Source organism: Castor canadensis, chromosome 15 (genome assembly GCF_047511655.1).
Source record: "Castor canadensis chromosome 15, mCasCan1.hap1v2, whole genome shotgun sequence".
Lineage (NCBI taxonomy): Eukaryota > Metazoa > Chordata > Mammalia > Rodentia > Castoridae > Castor > Castor canadensis.
In genome coordinates, this window is record NC_133400.1 from 80,667,636 (window position 1) to 80,682,999 (window position 15,364).

At 36.7% G+C, this 15,364-nt stretch overlaps 1 protein-coding gene across 2 annotated transcripts in view; it reads left to right on the top strand.

Annotated features, from left to right (window-relative positions):
* Positions 1-15,364, top strand: part of Itga8 (integrin subunit alpha 8) — a 179,615-nt gene that overhangs the window by 88,964 nt on the left and 75,287 nt on the right. The window contains exons 14-20 of one of the 2 annotated variants that reach the window (XM_020171319.2): positions 1,056-1,101; positions 3,283-3,390; positions 8,230-8,285; positions 8,639-8,793; positions 10,324-10,461; positions 10,954-11,021; positions 12,556-12,706. In XM_020171319.2, coding sequence (XP_020026908.2) covers positions 1,056-1,101; positions 3,283-3,390; positions 8,230-8,285; positions 8,639-8,793; positions 10,324-10,461; positions 10,954-11,021; positions 12,556-12,706 — 722 coding nt within the window. Of the gene's footprint in view, positions 1-1,055; positions 1,102-3,282; positions 3,391-7,667; positions 7,715-8,229; positions 8,286-8,638; positions 8,794-10,323; positions 10,462-10,953; positions 11,022-12,555; positions 12,707-15,364 lie in introns of those variants that run through there. The other variant, XM_074056601.1, reaches the window with a different exon arrangement.

The following is a 15,364-nucleotide window of genomic DNA, read 5'->3' on the forward strand; positions in this document are numbered from 1 at the left end:
ATTAGCCCATCACTGAGATACTCAGAGATCATTGTCAATATCACCCCACAAATGCCCTGTTTCTGTAACCCAGTGCTCCTTTGACTCAGCTGTGTGAACTTGAGTTAATTTATATTACCCATCTATAAGACTGTGCTAATAATGAACTTCTAACTTCTTGTTAGGAATCGAAATAAATCATTTAGAAGAAGTTTTGTTGTAGAGTAAGAATCCCATATGTGCTATATATGATTATAGTTAACATGTATTACTCATGTACTACTGATTACTTTGCCAAAAGTGTGCTCATCAAATGCACCATCTGTGGAGAGCAAATTATTGTATCAACCTGATACTCAGAATGTCCGCTTCACAGGTAATAACCTTTGTCTTATAGACTTGCTGTTGGTAATAAGACAATATGCAAAATAAACCCACTACTTACATAGTAAACACCAAGCCTTTTCCTTTTCCATTCTTTGGTATGTGCGCCTTGAGTTTAGAGGATGGGGAAAAAAGATGTTGGTCTTTCTAAATACAGAAGGGTCTGATTCATGTGTCATTTTGAGTTGGTTATACCAAAGCTCCAATATTCTTTCCAAAACATATTAAGAAAGATGTAATTTGCTCATCTTGTTCTCTGGCTCTTGCTCTGCAATTAACACTTTAATGCTTTATGTGTTCTTAATGATTACAAGCTCAGTTACAGATTGAGTAATACTTACCAGAAATGCTTGGGACCAGAAGTTTTTAGGATTCTGGCTTTTCTCAAGTTCTGGAATATTTGCATATATATAATGAGATGTCTTGGAGATGGGACTCAAGTCTAAATACAAAATTCACTTACATTTTATATATACCTTATACCTTAGCCTGAAGATAATTTTATGCATATTTTTAATAATTTTGTGCACAAAAGAAAGTTTTATGGTGTGGAATTTTCCACTTGTGGTGCTCATAAGATTTCAGATTTGGGGGCATTTCAGATTTCAGATTTTTAGATGAGGAATGTTCACCCTATAGATGATGTTCATAAAATTTCTGCATGTATTTTTATGTTTCTGTATTTTTTTTAGATTTACTTGTGGGAGCATTTGGCATGGGAAAAGTAGCTGTTTACAGGTATGTGATTGGTAATATGCAAATGTTCTTCTAATTGTTTTAAATGCCTTTCCTTTTTGTTGTTACTTTTGCCTAAAAGGCCATGTTCCAACTACTTATTCTGGAGAATATTTATATGTTCTTTTTAAAGTCTGGATGTATTTTTATTCTCGGTTTTTAACCTTTCTTTCATTCCTCTGTATTTTTATTCTCAAACTTTATGACCAAACTTCCAGCCTCTACTAATGTAATATTAAATAAGATATAAAATTCACCAAGTCAAAAATGACTCATTTTTAGCTGCCACTATATTTAAATGCTTCTCTGTGCTTTGGAAATCATTAAAACATGCACTTAATAAAGAAAGAGCATCATGGAAGAATGTTACTGTTTATCCTGGCTTTTATAATCCAGTGTGGACACTAAGTTAGGAAACAGAACTTACCAGGAATTGGTAGCCTCCGAAAGCAAATATTGAACAGCAGTTCAAATCATTAGATGTAGATTCAAAGTCTGGCCATTCCACATACTCACTAATTTGTAACCTTTGGCAAATTCCTATACTTTTCTGAGCCTCAGATTTTTATCTATAAAATGGAGTAACAATACTTGTTTTATAAAAACTTATAAATCCTTTGTTTAAAGGAGTCAGTAAGAATCTGCTTGTAAAATAGTAACTAGTTAAATAGTTCATGCTCAAAATTTTCAGACTTTCTTAAAAAAATTATAAAAATTCAAGAAACTAGGTCAGAATAGCAAGATAAAGGTAGAGAGCATACAGGCATTCTCAATTTGCAATGTTCATCAGCTCCCAGAGAGATTCTTTTAGTAAGATTTTCTTCATCCTCCATCCCAAGATAAACTCAGTGAGGACTTATTTATACCATCCATGCTCCATTTCAGGTTCTAGAGAATCAGAAAGTCTCTGAAGGATGAGGCTTGGGTTTATGGTGACCCTGAGACACACCACTGAGCTGCTGGAGAGAAACTGACCCATGGACGCAGCTGTAATGCTCTGAATCCACCATTGCCTTTGTGCCAACCTATTCCCATGAGACATGGTACTCTTGTCACAGGCAACTCTGGCTCAAAGACATCCTACTGCTCAGGCCAGAACTTTCTCATCCAACTTTCTCTCCTTCCCTTCATCTTTACAGGAATAAGAACTCCTAGCCTCTTTCATTCATTCCCCTTTTTACCTATCTTTGCCAAGATAAATCTCCTGCATACTTAATACTATTTGTCATCTTCTTTACAAAGGACTAGAGCTAACATAATATTAAAGATAAAATCATATAATACTATACAGATAAATAGCATAAGTGATCTTAGAAAAAATTCCCGTGGACCCCAGATAGTAATCCTAAAATAACATTCTGCCCCAAGACATTGCCCTCCCTTTTGTCTGTCAGAGAAAAACTTATCCAACATGGTGTCACTGAATGTTGAAATCTGGAGACTTTGTCTCCTAGTTGTCATATCTTATCATCAAACTGGAACAATTGCTCTACTCCCTTGCCCATGATTTACTCTCTTGCCTTGTTATCCTTGCCTGGTTGGCTAGAATGCCATTGACTCCTTATCAGTTCCTCTCCTCTAACTTGGCTGCCTAAAAGAATCACCAGAAGAATGTGTTTAAAATTCCAATGCCTGGCCCTTGCCCCAAGAAGCTCTAGTTCAGTTGGTCCATGGTGGAGTTTGGCCCAGGGTGCAGTCAGGATTAAGAACTTTTACTCTGGATGAAGTAAATAATTGTTATTATTTATTTTAAACTCAATTCTTACTCTTAAACTCATCCTTCATGTGTTTAGCTAAATCTTCAAAGTTCAGTTAGAAAATTATCAATTGAAATGAGAGATTATCAATGAGCTAGCAAAAATTGTAAAATTCAAGTGCTTACTCTGATGTGTTTCTTCAAATACGTATATAGATATTCTAGACAATCATAGAACCGTATTTCACAGAAATGTTGTCACAATATTGTGAATCCATTCCATAACGAAATCAAGTTTGTGATCATGGGCTACCAAATGTGTTTAGAGGTTGAGCACTGGGCCCACCTATGCATACAGTGAGTGGGATTCGTGGCATAAGGCTGGGAATGTTGACAGTGACCTTTGAAGTAGAATTCCATCTGATTTACAGTAAGCTTCTGCCTGTGGCTCATGGGGTCAATTCAAACTCTGCATTTTCTTTCTGCAGAGCAAGACCGGTTGTGACTGTGGATGCCCAACTTCTGCTTCACCCAATGATTATCAATCTTGAAAATAAAACTTGCCAGATTTCAGAATCTGGGACACTTGTGGCTTGGTGAGTTAGCTCAAACTCTGATGTGGGTTCAAATCACTGGGGTATTTGTTTTTTAAAAAAGCATATTTTGGTACTGTAAGTCTGGGGAATTGAGATATTGCATGTCTAAGAAAAAGCTTCAAGAGGTTGTTGATGCTGCTGGTGTGTGGACCAAGTTCAAGTATCTAGGAATTAGTCTTTCAAAAGGAAACAAGACTTGATGGTGACCTTTGCTCACGGATTTATCATACAAGGGCTTTCTCTGCTCTACAGGCTCTTAGTAGGATGAAAGTTTATAAACATTTGGGAAAATTCCTATTAAAGTAAAAAAATTCTTGCAGATCTCTTTTTGTTTCTTGACACATTAGAATTAGCATTAACCTATATGCACATGAATCTGCTTATGCAATGGATATCACTTTTCAGATGTATATTATGTTCCTCTTTTTTTACTAATCTAGCTTTGGTTAAATTATTCAATTTTATTTTCTGAGAATAGATATCAGTTTTGTAACTTAGTACAAGTCAACAGAAGGTGCACAGTATAAATGGAGAGATTTTTGTCCCCTGACTGATATATTTACATCCATGTTCATCAAGAATACCCATAGAGTGACAGTTCCTTTGCCTGAACTCTAGGACAACATGGCTTATGCAGTTTCTAAGTGTTCCCTCTGAATATCTGAATCCTAACAGTTGAGAAAAGAACTTGATTATAACACAGATCAAGAAAATACTGCTTTGTTTCTCAACAAGTAGGTCCTCAAGGGTCAGAGCCGCGACACTGGATGTCATCAGAGTACGCTCCAGAATATCAACAAGCCTGAGACGTTTGAGATCTGCCCTCATTTTCCACAAGCTGTGTTCTAACTCAGGCAATATGTTTAATTCCTGAGAATGTCAGCATGTAGAAGAAACCAGCCTTGACCCAAAGAAGTTATTTCCAGCCCATTTTTGAGTGTTGTTGATGGCCTTTTGACAGGAATTCGTACTGGAGTCGATGCACCTGAGGGTAGAAGGTGGAGGGGTTCCAGGACCCTGAAGAACTCCTGAAAAACATCCTGCATCCTGTTGCTGGGGGCTCCCAGTGCAGGGAGGCATGGCCTCTCCTGTAACTGCTTTTGAAAGTAGTTGGGAAGTGCCACGAGCACATTTTAAAATGGTTTGAAATCATAAAATAGTATAATGAAAACCTGACGTGAGAAAATATGTGAGAGAGCCAGCATTTTCCTTTACCCTGGCATGATTAAATGAACATTAAATGAACTGTGAGTGATACTTGAGCAGAAGCCTTAAAACTTTAATAATCCCCCAGACTTAATAATCTATTCACACCTTCAAACTGCATGGACTTCTAGACTGAATTCTTTTAAGCACTGGTAGCACATTCTGGTGTAAGATGTGTTTGTTTTGAGGTAAATTCATTTTCCTAAGGATTTTTAGTTTTATGGATTGTTTTATAAGATGTAAATACCTTAAAAATGAAAATGGGAGCCAGGCATGGGGACACAAACTTTAATCCCAGCTACTCAGGAGGCAGAAACAAAAGGATTGCAAGTTTGTAGTTGGCTCTGCAAAATTAGTGTGACCTTACCTCAAAAACAAACTAAAAAAAGGACTAGGGGTCTGGCTCAAGTGATAAAATATGAGACCCTAAATACAATCCCTAGTACTGCAAAAAATTTCTTTTAAAAGGAAAGGAAAAGAAAAAAGAACATGGCCTATTTATTTTGTAGGAAAAATATCATTTTAACCATAAAATGTCATTTTTCATGAGCCACTATTTGTTGCATCAAATCATATTATTAAGATGAAATGTAATTTGTTAATGTGGACAAATTATACTATATTCACACACAATTATTTCCTTAATTCTATTTTCTGAAAGACACCTTGTTTCCACATGCAAAAGCTTTGAATTGTACCTCAAAGTATTAAAAGATAGGAAGTTAGCTCAGTGGCAGAGCACTTGCCTACCACACGCAAGATCCTGGGTTCTATTCCCGGCACCGCCCCCCCTAAAAAAAACAGATAGACCATTAACAACTGACTCAGTGTAAAAATTTTTTCAACTCTTTATCTCTCTCTGATTTAGCTTAGTTTCCCAGAGTGACTGAAAGGCCTCTGATGATCTTCTCTGCTGTAATGTTTGTCTGTGTTTGATATAACCTTGTACTATAGATCTGAAAACAATTACGCAAATTCCAGTGCAGGAATTAATAGTTCTTTGCTTCCATCAGTGCTGAATAGTTCTTTGCTTCCATCAGTGCTGATTTCTGTACCTTTCAATCAGCCAAGTAGCTGTTGCTGTTTCTCAGAAGAAAATAAATCCAGCTCTATAAATATTAATATAATTTATATTATTATAATAAAATTAGTAAAATTAGTAAAATTAGAAAAACTAGTAAAATTTCTCATTTTATAAATGTAAAAGAAACCATCCGTGTCTCCATCTGAAAAAAAAATTTCAGATTAGAATGACTTTGTGTAAAATCTGATATTTGTCATCATTGCAACAGGACTGAATTGATGAGGATGAAAACTGAATTGCTTTATACTTTAAATCGCCTCTCACATTTATCTCATTCCCTCTTCACCACCCACAACTGTGAACAGAGTCACATGCCAGGATTATTATTCCCACTGTACACAGGTGGTGACTTGGGGAGGATGGTGCAGAATACTGTCCTGCCCACTGAGCAGAGCAAAGGCTCTGTCCACAAAGAATTTCATTTAGATTTATGTGATGAGGGATCTAGGTTGATTTCATATTTTGTTTTGTTTTGTTTTGTTTTTCCCAATCAAACCTATTCAGACTTGTAGTCTGATTCAGACAGTTTTTCTGACAGCCCAAGGGTGATTTTTAATTATGTACTGACCTACAAGTGAATCTGTCCATTGTATATAAAACACATAAAGTGTGTGCGCTCATGTACATATATGTATTCTACAAGTGGAATAAGTGTTTCAGCCCACTACTATGCAATTTTGAGACTTTTTTTTACATTAAAACAGAATTTTTGAAAATCTGTAATTACTGATAAAGTCTTCTGCTTTAAACTAGCAGATTTTGTTTGGAGTTATTATCAATAATTAAGTAAGTTGTAACAATTGTATTAAACTTGTATGAAAAAAGTTAAAATCATCTAGTTGCTAATGATATTGAAGTAACAGAATAACTAAGGAAGAAAAATCGATATATGTGACATATAATTCATAAACCAAGAGTAAACCTTTAGTTGACATCATTTATCAAATAGTGTTTGAACATAGAGGACATAGTATTCACAGTATTCATTAATTTATATTGCTTTTGAATTGCTTGTGTTAAACAAATTACAGCATCTAAAATTGTCTTTAATTTATATCTATATTAATAATATCATTACAAATAGGAATTTATCTTATAAAAGCTAATGAGCTTTGTCTAATGTTGAGTAATGATGCCTAGAAGAAAGAACAGAGGCCAATTTTAACTTCCAAAAAAGTTGTGCACAGAAAAAAAATTCCAATTTTTTTGCCAGACCCTACAAAATTTAAAGATGTGATTAACTACTCATCTTCCTTGAATATTTCTAATTGAAGAAGAAGGGGGTTGAAATTCGTGATTTCTCTGGGGAAGTGATATAAATGTTTGCAATAGAATAGACATCCCAGGAAATTTTTGCTTAATGGTGTGTGGCAAATTATTTACCCTGAAGGGAGACCATTGACTGAGGTCACAGAGACAGATGAATCCCAGATGTGACACATTTTCATTATGTTTGACACAGGAAGCTGACAATATAATTAAAGTATGATTAGGGATTATTTACTCCTTTTGAATTCCATAGAAATATTCAAATCATCCTATAGCATTTTATTAGTAAAAACCTGAAGATTGTCACTAAATCATAATCGGTATTGTCTTATATTTTTATTTTCTGGAAATGTGAAATTGCCCCATCTCTAGTGCTGGTTGTGAAATTCAGTTACGGGGTGAGAACATTCAACAAAGTTAGACAGAGAGAATCGGACATTTCTCTTTGCCACAGGGGCTACAGACCAGGGCCAAGTGAAGGTCATCGTACAAGCTATGGCAGATATTTGCATGAACTGTGATTAGGGCATGCTCAAGGCAAAACTATAGTGTTTTTCATGTACATCTATCCTCCTGTGTTATTTTCTTTATACTCCATACCATTGTGACTTTGTACCCCCATCATTGTGCCTGAGACAACTGCTTTAAGCTTGTTTTCTTTCTTTCCCTCTTCCCTTTTCTTTCTCTATACTTCCGATCTTACCCCACTCCTATCAAGCTACCATCAAGTTCTAGTCTCCTTCCACACAAAGTAGGTGATCCAAGGTAAGCATAGCATGCTACTCCATGATTCTCAGGATTAAATCCACTTTCTTTAGCCTGTTTTCCAAACCCTGCTCCCCACCAATCAACCATGCTAGCTGTGCCTGTACAAATTTCCCATCTTCCTGAATGCTCCAACATCACTAAATACATTTAAGTGCCTCGCACTGGGGCTCTTCCAGCTTTCCCACTACTGTTCCTCTACTGACTGCTTAATGCTTCTCTCCATGTCTTATGGAAGGTGCTTATATAAGATATGTATCCACTGAATAAAGGCAGCAGGGTAGAAACTGATGGATTGCTTTAATAAGTGAATCTCTAGTAAATCTTCAAGTATTACCTCCCTGTGCATTGTTACTTGTCTAAATTATAATAGTTGGGGTGTGTGTTTGTGTGTGTGATTAGAAGTATAGATGGAAATGTACTGATTTTTATCTGGGAAGAAGGAAAGAAGGAAGATTTCTGTTTTGGATTCAAAACTTTACTAACCAATAAATCATTGTCTTATTTTTCCGTAGCTTTTCTTTGAGAGTGTGTGCATCTGTATCAGGCCAGAGCATTTCAAACACAATAGGTGAGAATGATTTTATTTTTACATTTCTGTGTGACACTAAGAAAACTGAACAGTAAGCCTTGCTCTGCACATACCATAGAAAACAAAAGAGCACTTGATAAACACCCAGATTCTATTGCTTATATAGAACCGTCTACATAAAGAGCACCTTAATAATCTGTATTAATATTAATCTATGAAAACATATAATTATGTGAAAGTGGAAACTTCTGCTTAAAAATTGCAATTTTACCTTAGGGAGTATATTTTTGGGGGTTCATTTATTATGAAAAAAAATAAACAACTTGAAATAAAAATGTTTGCTGAATTACTTTTCCTCCCCTAATTGTATTTGCTTTTTTCCTATCCTTTAGCCCTGATAGCTGAGGTGCAATTAGATTCCCTGAAACAAAAAGGAGCCATTAAACGAACCCTCTTCCTCCACAATCATGAGTCCCATCTCATCTTCCCTCTCGTGATAAAGCAGCAGAAATCCCTCCACTGCCAGAATTTTACCATTTACCTTCGAGTAAGTGTTTCAGAAATCACTTCCAGGATCCCTTTCATTCAAATCTGAATTCCAGGCATTTTTTTCTGTTTAACCATCATAACTTGTCTACTGAGATCCCCATCTGTCTATTTTCATTTTCATAGGAGGAAACTATATTTTAAGGTTGAATGCTTTCTTCTTGACCCTGGCTTCAACTAACCTAATGATCTCTTGCTATTAATTTCTAAGTCTTCTTTTTGTTTTGGACAAAATCTTGATAATAGCTTTTGACTCAGGTGGTTTTAATTTTAACTGCCTGTCCCCCCAAAACATAAAAGTTCAATATAATTTATTTGAATTTTTGTCCTATGTGAGTAAGTCTTGTTAGATATTATCAGTGTGCATTTCAGAGCCAGCTCAAGAAAACATTTAGGCACTCAAAGCTTTTATTAAAAGTAATTTGTAATTATACATTTTAAAAGTAAGGTGTTTGGGGACTAGGCATGGTGACTCATGTTTGTAACCCCACCTACTCAGGAGACAGAGCTCAGGAGGATTATGGTTTGAGGCCAGGTCAGGCAAAAAGGTAGGAAAGATCCCCAATCTCAACAAATTAGCCTGGCATGGGGGCACATGCCTATCATCCTAGCTACACAGGAGGCATAAAAGAAGGATCTAGGTCCAAGGCTGGCCCTGGCAAAAAAAAAAAAAAATGCATGACCCTATCTGAAAAATAATCTATAGCAGAAAGGGCTGGAAGTATGGTTCAAGTGGTCGAATACCATCCTAGCAAGTGCAAGGCCCTAAGTTCAAACCCCAATACTGCCAAATAAAAGGTAAAGTGTTTACAAGTCCAAAACATACCATGGCATTGCAAAAGTCAGAATATTTATAACACAATTATCCATCTTTACTTGGCCAGTTGTCAGGCTGTGGTCACTATGCCTATTTCTTTTCTGCCTGTAAGGGGCTTAGGTAGCAAGTCCCTGGCAAATTTCAAAACTTCACAAGCACACTGGAGAATGAGAAGTTGTGCACACATCTTATTATGGCCTTGACTGGCACAAACTGAAGGGTGATGGGCTGCCATTTGCTGCATATTGCCTGCCCTTGGATTTCTCCTTCTTTTTCAAATGTGCTGGAGGTGTTTGACGTTCATGAAAGCAAGGCTTAAAGAAATAATAAGGGAGGAGGAAAATCAAGATATTTTCTTCCTCAAGCCCAAGAGAACTCATAAATTCTAACAGCCTCAAAACTCCTCATTCATGATGATTTTCATGGCATTTATGATATATGGTGTATTCTTTTACTTTTGACTTGACCAAGTCTAGGTGAGTTGCTGAAGATCTTGAGTGCTAAAGATTACCTCTAGAAGCATATGTCAGTGACATTGTGGCCTGCTGGCTACCATATACCACATAAATCAGCATGTAGCTAACGCTGTGGCAATAACAATTGCTTCATCATTCACTTGCACTGACCAAAGTCAAGTGCTGCCTGCCTTTTGCAGATTAATATTTTGTAGTGAATTTATGGAGCCTCTGGTGAGTTTGTGATTATTTCTCCTAGGATGAAACTGAATTCCGAGATAAATTATCTCCAATCAGCATTAGTTTGAATTACAGTTTGGATGAATCAACCTTTAAGGAAGGCCTGGAAGTGAAACCAATATTGAACCACTACAAAGACAATGCTATTACTGAACAGGTAGGTCCTTAATGCACTTTGATGGCACTCTCTCAATCAAGCTGGGCTGGGGGGGACATTGACCTTGTGACCTGAAAGCAAAAGCCAGCCTCTTTTGTTCTTTCCTACATCCAGACATGTAACATTTGGGAGATTTTCCTAACATGTTTCCTAAAAGAGTGTATCATGTTTTTGGAAGCTTTTCCCCTTGTGCAACCAAGAGTTAATTCATTCAAAATGTGGCTGCCATGGAAGCAATGTAGCCCATAATCCTCAAAACAGTGCTAGAAGCATTCTTTACAGACATTTCAGAACAAATTGGGATTGAGCTATAATGTAAACTTGCCTATATCAGAAGGTCACCTCGTAACACAACGTATGGAGCTGGGTGGAGTCTTGCCTAGTGAAACGAAAGGTTTAGTTTAATTTGTGGAATCATTCATAGTTTTCAAGAGAAAGGATGTGATTCAGGTTTTCCCAGATTATTCTTGATGCATGGTTTGCTCAACACAGGCTCACATCCTGGTAGACTGTGGAGAAGACAGTCTGTGTGTTCCTGACCTGAAGCTATCAGCTAGACCGTAAGTTTAAGTAAATAAATGTGTGCATGATGTCTAATGGAATACAGGTGTTTGTTTAAAGCTTCTCTGGAGAAAGTATATACTTCCAACAACTACAAAAAAAAAATTGCTGCATGAAATTCTTGAGTGTGACCACTTTAGGTCAGCCCGTGGTCTGGTTAGTTCTTTGTCATTGGTGTCAGGTAACACACCCTGAGATTTTGCCTGGGCCGTTTCATCTTTCAGCAAAAGTGAAAAAAAAAAACTGTTTTTGTTAAAAGTAAACTCTTATGTGAGGTGGCTCAGGTTATATTTACTTGCCTCAGTCAAAGTGGGCAAAGGATTCAGACAGGCGGGTTCCATCTACACCTTAACCAAACTGGTTTTCCTAGCACCCCATGACTCAAAGACATCTTTAAAACTGTCAAAACAAAATTAATTTTAATTTACTGGGGAAAACAAAAAACTTAAAAGACACACTAGGGAGTAAAGTAGAAGGTGTCACAAAGTCAAATGAGAATCAAAGGGCTTCACAGTTGTCCGTAACAGGGACTCCAGACTAGTGCTGGTAATTGCACTGTGTTGTGTTACAGAAAGAAACAGGACTGGGTTTTAAGCCATTCTTTGGTGGAAAAGCATATCAGTGCCCTTTTCTCTCCCAGGAACTACCTCACTGCCAGTATTTTGGAATCTGGTTGGTAAACTCTCAAGGGGACATTTCCCCAAACTTCATAATTTAACAAGTGTCAGAAGCAATAACTTTGAGGAGGGGTCAAAAGTGGAAGAGGCATTTCTAAATACTGGTTTGATTTGGAGTTCAAAGTGAATTAAGTTTCCTTAAAATACTTCAAAACCCTCTATCTGCCATTTAAGATCTTATTTCATCTGCCTGTTTTTTCTCTCTTATCATCCACATTGCATTATGTCTGTCTCTTACTTTCTAAACCATCTTTCTTCCTTCTTAACCAAAGCTCATTTTCTTCTAATATGTGTGGTTCCAGTGCTGCCTTGTTCTGGCCAAATGTAAAATTTGCAGGAATTTTACTAGAAAATTGTGAAGTATGTTGGTTTACACCATTAGAACTCCAAAACGCTGTAAATCAGTTTATTTGAAAGCTGGTTGTTAAAACTGTTATCACTGGATGTTTTCCTGCCCTTCCCATCCAGAAATGCTCCTCTTGTCCCTTCTTCATGATGACATGATCTTTTTTTTTAGCCTTGCGTTTGTCACTTTCCTGTTTTTTTTTTTTTTTTGACTATGCTGGGGTTTAAACTCAGAGCCTCACACTTGCTAGCCAGGTGCTCTGCTGCATGAGCCACACACCCCTCCCTTTTTGCTTTTAGGGTTCTTGTTTTGTTTTTCAGGTCAGTTCTTGCTTTTGTCTGGGCCCTGTGTGAGACTGTCATCTTGTTACTTATGCCACCCAAATAACTGGGATTCAGGCATGAACCACCATACCTGCCTGGTTTTCCTCCTAAATTCTTAATTAACTAAAATATCCATGAAGCCAAAGAGGCAGAATTCCTAATCATTCTTTTTAAACTGTATTTTTAGAGATAAGCATCAGATAATCATTGGAGATGAGAATCACCTTATGCTTACAATAAATGCGAGAAATGAAGGGGAAGGAGCCTATGAAGCAGAACTCTTGGTCGTGATACCAGAAGAGGCAGATTACATTGGGATTGAACGCAGCAGCAGCAAGGTACAGCCAACAAATTATTTGAAGAGCTAGGTGTACGGTAGGTAAGTGTTAGGGAGAGCTGTCAGGCTGAAACTTCCCTCCTAGCTGAAAGAAAGCAAAATGGTACCTTACTTTGTCAACTCACAATGACAATAAGCCAGGAGATGGGATGGGCTTACACAGTCTGAACGTCTTTCTTTGCCATAGTGAGAAACAGAGATAAATTGGCCAAAGGTTGAGAGCTGAAGCAAGGAGGAGAATGGAACTGGCCAATGTGAGAGATAGGTCCGCTAACCTCCCAAGCAAATTCCCTTCTCTTCCTATCTTTTCCTTCATTTTATTTTAGCATTTTTTATTAGCACATAGTAGTCATACAAGAGGTTTCACTGTGACGTTTCCATATGTGCATACCATGTACCCCAGTTTGGTTCACCTCTCCGTTGTTCTCCTTTTTTCTGGCTTTTCAAGCCTTATTTTGAGTTTCTTCAAGTTCCAAGCAAGTCAGGGAAGGCCTGGTTTTTATTATTGGTTAGGGGAAAAGGCCTAGCTGATCCCTGCTGAATACTGATAACAGCCCGGACAGGAACTAGGAAGAGACCAAGTTCATTTTTCTTTCTTCTTTGTCCACGTTGGTAGGATTATGACCAGAAAAGGCCCATTTCTTCCTCATGTGTCAGTGTTCAATGCCACTATTTATTAAAATGACATTAGTGCTATTCATAACTTTCCCATTTGCTATCAGAGCATGAGTCTTCACTCAGCACATCCTCAGGTCCTGCAGTGCTCTGAGTCACATTGTCTAGAAAACCATTATGAATACATTAGAGATTAACAGAGAGATCCTCTGTTTCTGAAATACAGGAGACCCACAAAGAAGGATAGAGACCAGGTTTCACATTTCCTTTAAAGAAATAGGCACATCATACATGCTCCTTAAATACTTGTTTTTTGGGTTTTTTTGTTTGTTTGTTTTTTAATTTATTTTGGTGAGACTGATGTTTGTTTTTTTTTTATTTAATGTATACTTTCTTTTTTTTTATTATTCATATGTGCATACAAGGCTTGGGTCATTTCTCCCCCCTGCCCCACCCCCTCCCTTACCACCCACTCCGCCCCCTCCCTTACCACCCACTCCGCCCCCTCCCTCTCCCCCCCACCCCCTCAATACCCAGCAGAAACTATTTTGCCCTTATTTCTAATTTTGTTGTAGAGAGAGTATAAGCCATAATAGGAAGGAACAAGGGTTTTGCTAGTTGAGATAAGGATAGCTAGACAGGGAGTTGACTCACATTAATTTCCTGTGCATGTGTGTTACCTTCTAGGTTAATTCTTTTTTATCTCACCTGTTCTCTAGTTCCTGTTGATTTAACTGAAATTTATTAAATGTCGAAATTTTCCCAATACTGCATCCTCTAAGGAGCTTTCCCTCTATTGACTGAATAATTCAATGAAAAGCAATTCCTCTGATGTGATGTTGGTATTTTAAAGGCTTTTAGAAATTTAAGTGTGAATTCTCTATTCACACGTCTAGTCTCATGGACTTGTATTTGAGTTAAACTATCTTCTTACATAAAAAAAAAATCCAGACTATTTTGATAGTCATTCAAAATCATTATGTATTTCTATTGAAGAAATTAATAGAAAAATCTACAAACTCATAAATTATATACATTGAATAAGGATAGCTTTTTGTATGTCAATTATGCCTCAAAATTGGCTTAAAAATAGTCCAAAAATGTTCTAACTCTTCTTTGTTACCAATGAGATTGGATAAAGGAAAAAAAATCACCTTCACCCCACTTCTTTTCAAGAGTATTTACAACCCCAAATATGTCCCTCCTCCATCAAACATGAAAATCAATTTGTACCCTAATTTCCCCAATGAATGGTCTATAGTCATCCCATCTCCTTCTCCTCTAGTTATGTCATTTTGTACTCCTCATTGCTCTACTAAAGTTACTTCAGGTTATAAGAGATAAGTGAGAATAAGTGGAGCACTTATACAAGCTATGAAGATAGGATAAGGGGGATTAAGAAGGAGTTATATACATGGCGCAGGTTTGATCAAAGCACATTACATTCATGTATGCAAATATAACGAAACCCCTTTGTAAATTAATTTAAGCTAATAAATAAATAAGTAAGGCACGGAAAGAAAAAAGATGGTGTTTGATAACCACTTTGAATTGAAAATTTCATCTCATAATAAAACTTTTACAAGCAAAAAGAAAGAAAATATCACCTACAAATACATGCAAATAATATATAAACAAACACAAAAATGAAATTCAAGTATGTTATTTTTTCAATGTTCCAGGGCTCCACTCATATTTTTGTTTTCTCTTCATGTCACTACTTCACCCCTGACTTTGTTAAACAAAGCATCTATTTTAGAATGTTCTTTTAGCAAAACATCCAATTTACTGTTCACTTTGTTACAGCAGAAAATACTGGGGAGTGTTTATCTGTCTATCTTTGGCTATAAACATTACAACAGACATTATCCATAATCTCAGATGTGCCCATAACTACTTTTTGTTCTCCATCAATTTTCCTTGGGCACAGACTTGGCTTAGTGTTTGAATTTTACATGACTGAGCCACAGTCTGTTTTGTTCTTTGTTTTTAAGCACTTTGAGGTTTGTATAGATTTTTATTTAAATCCAGTTTAGGATTTTTT